Genomic DNA, 7,047 nt, shown 5'->3' with positions numbered 1-7,047 from the left:
GCCACCACATTTTTGACTGCAAATCATCCATTGTGACCCATTGTGTACGCTCAGTGCTTATCCGACTGGTTTAAAAAGTTGCCTGCTTGTGTGAGACATAGAACGAGGTTTGTCACATAATAAAAAATAAGGCTAAAGGCCATGGCACATCAAGCAAACGTTCTCCAACAAACACAGATGTTTGCCTGGTGTGCCATAGCTGTCTGCAGTATTTTTTTTTCGAATTGTTTGTAGATGTTTGTTCAGATTCAACATGTCCAATCCATGTTTGATGAAGTTGGATCCATGCTTTCAAATAGACAATTAATAAACGTGCCATGGACAGTTAGTTTCTCAGACAGCTGCCAACATTAGAATATTCCCTGTTGTTGTTCAATGTTTGATTGGTGTGCCATGGGCTTAAAACTGTTTTTTTAAACCATCTGAGCCAGATGTCACACTATTATGGTCACAGGCATTGATATTCCACCCAAATATAAAGAATTTAAAGGTCACCTCAACACGTTTGACTAACTTTATTAAAGTTTAACCTCGCTAGGCAGTTTTTCTCCGTCTACCCGTGGATTTTGAACCGTAACCATCTCTCTGATCACATCCCCACATTCGCATTCCCAGTGGATAATTGGTGTGTTGTTTTCCACCACATTGAACCACGGTTCATACATGGTTCAGAACCACTTGTAAAAATAGTGTACTAGCGATAGTAAATGGTGCAGGATACAGTAACCCCTATTAAAAGTAAACGTGTGGCTAGTAAGAGCAGTAGCAGCAGCAGCAGCGGCTCGACTACAGTGGATTGGGAGCAGCTTTAGAGGCGGCGTGAAGCGGTTGAGTGGCTCAGCAGGGCTGTGTGTATGTAGGCCGTGTTCTGCATGTTATTTCCTTGAAGTCATCAGACCTACGCTCCCCCATCAGGGAAAGGCTCTTATGATAAGTGGCAGCCATGAAATATGCACAGCCTGTCGTAGCCGCCTGCCTCGCTTCACAGAGCCTCGCTTCCCTTCCTCGTCCCCTCCCTTCCTCCTCTCCACTGTCCCTTCCTACTACCTCTTCCTCTTTCCTTCTCGCCTCGCCTTCATTGTGGAATTGCTTCCCTCTTCGTTTATTTCATGTTTTCCTTTCTCTCTCACATTTGCTCCCATCGCTCTAATCTCTGTTTCTCCTTACCTCTTTTTACCTCCTTTTCTTCACTCTCCTCCAGATCCACTTTTTGTTTTTGAAGCACATTGAAATGTACACAAGAAACATCATGTAAACACAACAAGCAGCCCCTAACACATCTTTTAAATCCTTTATTTTAGGTATGCCTGTTTTTCCTGAAAAACAAAAAAAAATTTGGCACATGGAAAGCATTGTGAAAAGCATTTTTTTTTCTCCTTTAGATATATTTCATTATTTTCACACATAGCGCACACAACAGTAGCCTGGATCACACTTTTGAAGCACTGCTGACACAGAAAACATGAATCATCCTAATATGTTAAATGTATATAAATCCTAACTAATAAAAAGGTAAAAGCATTATTCATGCAGAGTTCATTTTGCCTCTCCTTCAGCAGGAAGGAACCATACAAACAAAAACACAAATCTTGGAGTTAAGACTCTCCTCCTCTCGTCCTTTGCAATACTGACCACATGGTGTATAACTATATGAATATATAAACATTTGACACAGCTATGTATATGTTTATGTATAAGTATATATAGTAATTTGTTGCTGTTATAATACAGGAGACACTGTAATAAATACCGACAATGGAGGTACGGTACAGGTAATGGATGTAAAGTCATAAAAACACAACAGTTGCATTTACTTTCAGACTCACAATTGTGGACGAAATGTGAAAGCACTAAAGTTCCTCTTCTGTGCTGACCTCACCAGCAGTTTAAAGTATGAGACCAGAGATAACAGAGAGGACAGACCTTATGTAGATGTTAGTTATGACCTTCCCTAAATCAGTGAAGGTTTTTTATTCATCCATTAACCCAATCAAAATGTCAAATGACTTCATGTAACAGGTCTCTGTGCCACCAAAAAGCATCGAACGATTGAAGAGCATTACGGGGGACTGAGTGTGAAATATTCAGACCAGTGATGAGGCAACTAAAGAGAACTGAAAATCCTCAGTGCGTGGCTTATGTCAACTTTAATTGCAGATGACATTTTTCACACTGTGTTGGAAATGTTTCCGATATTTAAAGCTTATGTCTAGTAGACAGCAAGTGTAGCTATCAGCCAGTTGTACATGAAGACCTACTGCCCTTTGCATTAAAGTTACAACTAATATTTTAGGAATCAAATTCAAGAAATTCTGTTTTGAAATAATTATTATATTCTGACTCAATATTGATCACCATGGATATATTGATCCCTCATTAACTTCCAGTTACTTCCATACTGTAGATACTCCAAGATATCAGCTACCATCTTCATGATAATGTCCTATTTGTAGTCATATTAATGGCCTGCTAGCATGGCAGATAACCGTTTGTTCAAGTGAATTAACTGTATGATATTGTTGCATTCTTCTTCTTCTACTGTATAGACAACTTCCTGCCACTACTACTGATAAACACCAGTGAAACCCAATGTGTCCACTTTGCAGAAAAAAACTTCCCTGATGTCCCCTGATATGAGGAAGCACTTCAGTCACTTCCACACACTGTTACTTAGACTCAAGTGTATTAGGTACATCTTTCTCCGTGGCTGAGATAAACCTGTCTGCCAATGAGCCTTATAACCTTTTGTATGTAAATTAATTACAGTTTTAACCTGAGCCTTCTGAAGGTCCGTTCACTACCTGCCTTCTTGTCAACATTATTGCTAGCTGGGGAAAACAAAAGAAAACACACACACACACACACACAGTCCTACTTCGGGAAGCCTAGCTTTAACCTGGGTGTCCATCTTTGCTGCTGCTGTAGTTAGGATGGAAATTCTTATTGCGCACGCAGATGGCTACTTGAAAAACACATCAGTGAGTAGAGCCTCAAATCCTTTCTCCAATCCTTTAATCAACTGGACCATAAAAATTAAGCTGCACGATATGTCAGCCCGCTTATCTGTTTGAAATCCATTTTTCTACCACAGAAACTTCTTCCAGGCCTTTGGACATTCAGGTGGTTAACCTACATGTCTAAAACAGGCCATAGATCCTAACCTGCAACACATCCCTAGTACTGACTGGTTATGCTGTCCAGGAACTACAGAGTTGGAATTTTTGCAGTGCACGGAAGGTTTAATACTACATCAACTCATGTACAGCTTCCATTAAGACTCCACATAAGCACTAATTTTCTCTAGTATCACTCTTTTTTGTTGAAATTTACTGAAACATCATATTATTCGCTAATTGCTTCAATCTCAATATCATGCATTCCCACAGGAAAACAGCTTTTTTCTTCTCTTCTATCTTTTTCTCCTTTCACTTTCAGAGTAAAGTAGTAAGTGGATTATACCAACACTGCTTGATATGAAGGGGGGTGCAAACAGTCAGCATACAAACAAATGTTAACACAAGGCCAGGCAAGGCGCTGGGTAGGTATGGACACACATACAAAAATTCTAACGCAAATGTGCGTTATTACTCGTTCACGCACATATAAAACATACATATGCGCACACACATACGCTGTAAACATATGGCCAGGTATCAGAATCATGCTGTTGTAAAACACAAAGAAACTAACTGCTAGTCTCTTTCATTGCTTAAATACTAGATAACAGAAAATCAGAGAATAAGAAGTAGTATTAGCTATCTATTTAAATGACTCAAAGCTTATATAAAGACTACATTTCCTAACAGCATTTTACCATCATCCAAATGCTGAACAGCAAATAAGACACATAGACAATCTAATATTTGTTGCTTTTCAAAGCACAATTCTGATCTTCCACTATCTCACTGGGTAAAATCATACTCCTACTATGTTTTTTTTAATACATATTTTGAAAACCAAGAAAAAACAGCCACACAATGGTAGCACAGGGGTGCAGAGATAAGATGCTAAAATGCTGCTGGGAGACAAAGTCCAGGGCTATTATTGATATAGAAACTCATGCACAAGTATGTGAAGCATTCCAGTTTTAGCTAAGATAAGGATAAACATACAGACACTATTATTATTATTATACACTGAATAAAAATCACACATTACTACAGGCCAAACTTAGAATGTGCTGGAATAGCCGAGGAATGAGTAAAAGAAAAGTTAAATCACAATTTCCACCAAACAATGTGTCAACATGGAATGCTGAAGATATGTTACATGTGAATGACACAGTTGTTTTGTTTTTATTTGTGTGAACTGGGGGGGTCAATATTCTGTTGTTGTTGTGCATTTACTGCATTTGTGTCAGTTAATGCATTACTATTGAGTTACTCATCAGCAAAAAAAAATATAATTTTGTCCCTCAATGGAAATTTTGCATTATGAAGGTCACCATTGATTTCTAATCCTTATTCTGTTGATGTCTGTCAAATTAAACACACACTTTGTTCACACTGTGAGCAACACACATTGGAAATCATCCTAATAGCTTATGTCGAATCACACTTCCAAGCTTCTTGTTTCTCAAAAACAAAGCTGGGAAAAAGTCAGTGGCTCCTATCCTGTTCACTAGTAATATTTTGATCACATAGAAACATGGGAAAATACAGGATTTCTTTAAATTAAATCTAATCTAAAACTCTCAGTTTAAATTGTATTTTTGAAGCTACAATAGAGTGCTACATGCATTCAGGCCATTTCTTACGGCAACTGGATTTGAAGATTTGAAACATCCAGTCATCTCCAACAACAACTTATCCAGCTATTGGTTTATTTAGCTGAAGATGTCGATGAAGTTGTCAATGTTTGACTTACAGTTTTGTTGTACATGGAGCGTTTAACTTCAGCGCTGGCTGCAGGTGTGCTAATGTTAACTGCGGCTGCTGAATGGGACTTTTAGGCTATCAAACATGTTACACACTTGTGTTTGACCAAGTGTTTTCTCAGATTTGCATCAGGCCAGCTTTGCGACTTACTCTCTCACCCAAATGTGTTCTCAGGTACTGAAATTTGGAACCGATTGATTTAACATACTTGGTAGTACTAATGCAATTCGGTCAGTACACTTAAAAATACCAGGTTCGGTACCCAACTCTACATCCAGGTTGCAGCAGTGTGAACAACAAATGTGTGTATATGTGTTACTCGGTATGTCTGTGTGTCAGTTTAGGTCATGGCTTCTTGGTTGCTGTGATAGCACAAATCAGGATATTTCCGGATATTTAAAGTTGATATGTGTGTGTATGTGAATATTCCAGGGGTACACAGGCTTGATACTGGGAAAAAGATTATGTAAGCTATATGTTTGTGTGTGTGTGTGTGTGTGTGTATGTGTGATTCTATGTGACCGTGCATGAGCTGAAATCAAGCCTGCTCGGTGGCAGGGGTGGTAGCAACTCCTGGGAACTCTGGGTTGATAAAGGAGAATCCCTGGAACTCGTCCTGGTCCAGGTTCTGAATCACTTCCTCATCAGGAGGGGTCAGCACCGGTGGGTGGCGTGTGAAAAAACGGTCAAAGTTCTCAGCATCCCGTCCACACTGTTGAGGAGGGTGGGGAGGGATGGAGTACAGGGGAGGGGGGCGGATGGGGAAAGGGGAGGAGCGGGGATGGAGAGGAATGGATGGATTGGGGTGGGGTTGGGGGGGAAGGAGAGGAGAACAAAAGAAGGGGAATGGCGGGTTGAACCAGGGTGTGAGATGACATTACTTGAACATGGTTTCAAATATCACAACAAGGTGCCAGTACTTAGGGTGTGCTTGATTTAACTCTCTGTGTGTACTGGCTAAAAGGCAATTTGTTATTACCTTCAAAGTGATACAGAAATACCACTCTCAGGAGAGGATAAATCAAGCACGCCTCAGGTTTATGCTTTCCTTTTTTTTTTTAAATATTTGAAACATATTCAACTCCAATTTTAAACAGAACAAGGTCGCTGAAGTCTCAAATGTCCTGTGGCAGTGCACTACATTGGATAGGGGTGCAAAAGTGTAATAGATGGAGCAACAACTTTTTAAAAACAAGCATTTCACTGAGAAAGCATTCCACCATGGCTGTAAGTAAACAGCCAAAAACAATTCTGCTTAGCATTTCATCTAGATTTTTTTGGTTTTAATGCTTGGATTTAATTGGAATTTCTAAATCGTCATACAAGAAAAGGCTCAAAGCCATGCGATGATTATGGTGTAATTGTGGGTTAATTGTATGCCGCAGCTGTGGAGACCTGCTGAGATATGATAACCCAAATCAGACAACCAGCTAGTATGCAAAAGAGCGCTGGGAATAAATCGAAATCTCTTTCACATCTACTAACTGAAAATGTCGACATCTACTCTTGCTATTGAGAGCGTACATTTAGCAACAGAAGATCAACTATCAATCAATCAAAAAGTCTTGATTCTTAAATGCTTACAAAAAGTGACTAAGTTAAATCATCTCGAAGAGTATTGTGCAATTTACATTAGGTAGAATTTGTTTTCTCGAGAAACAATTTGGAAAAAAAAAGTCATTGTTCATTTCAGTCCACTTCATATCCTCGTTCTGACTACTGGGAACCCAGAAAGAGCTTATATACCCATGAGATGTGCGTCCATCTAAGTACATAAAACAAGTTATTAACTTGAAAACTATATTTTCCCGACAGTACGCCTCACAGGGACTTTGGGCCGAGCTATTCCTTTTTTTCCCCCATCTATATCACTGCACTGAGCTTTAATTAACACAACAAGGATTCAGTGTCCTCTGACAACATCACCCAGAGGAAAACTACAAACTCATTAAATCTCTGTAACTCGGAAAACCAAATGAAATTAAGCCAGACTGTTTATAGTTTGGGGAAATATGTGAAATGAGAAATACACCAGGGTCAAATAGTATTTGCAGCTAATTACTGCATGCGTTTGTTTTAACCTGTTTGGGGAGCCAGATGGAAAGAATTTGCCAAATAGGGAAATGATAAGAGCCACAAAGTTTAGAAGTATAGCAATTCAGTACACAAC

The 7,047-nt window shown here is 39.2% G+C and overlaps 1 protein-coding gene across 1 annotated transcript in view; it reads right to left on the bottom strand.

Annotated features, from left to right (window-relative positions):
* Window positions 1-534: 534 nt before the first annotated feature.
* LOC118323080 (protein kinase C beta type-like) overlaps window positions 535-7,047 on the bottom strand; it is a 75,091-nt gene continuing 68,578 nt past the window's right edge. Inside the window, exon 17 of the mRNA XM_035655000.1 lies at window positions 535-5,589. Within this exon, the coding sequence (XP_035510893.1) occupies window positions 5,416-5,589 (174 nt within the window). The 3' untranslated portion in view covers window positions 535-5,415. The remainder of the gene's footprint in view (window positions 5,590-7,047) is intronic.

This window comes from Morone saxatilis, unplaced genomic scaffold (genome assembly GCF_004916995.1).
Source record: "Morone saxatilis isolate NCDOM2014 unplaced genomic scaffold, NCSU_SB_2.0 Contig14, whole genome shotgun sequence".
In the NCBI taxonomy this organism is placed as follows: domain Eukaryota; kingdom Metazoa; phylum Chordata; class Actinopteri; family Moronidae; genus Morone; species Morone saxatilis.
Note: the sequence above shows the minus strand (reverse complement) of the source record. Positions and strands in the feature narration are given on the sequence as shown.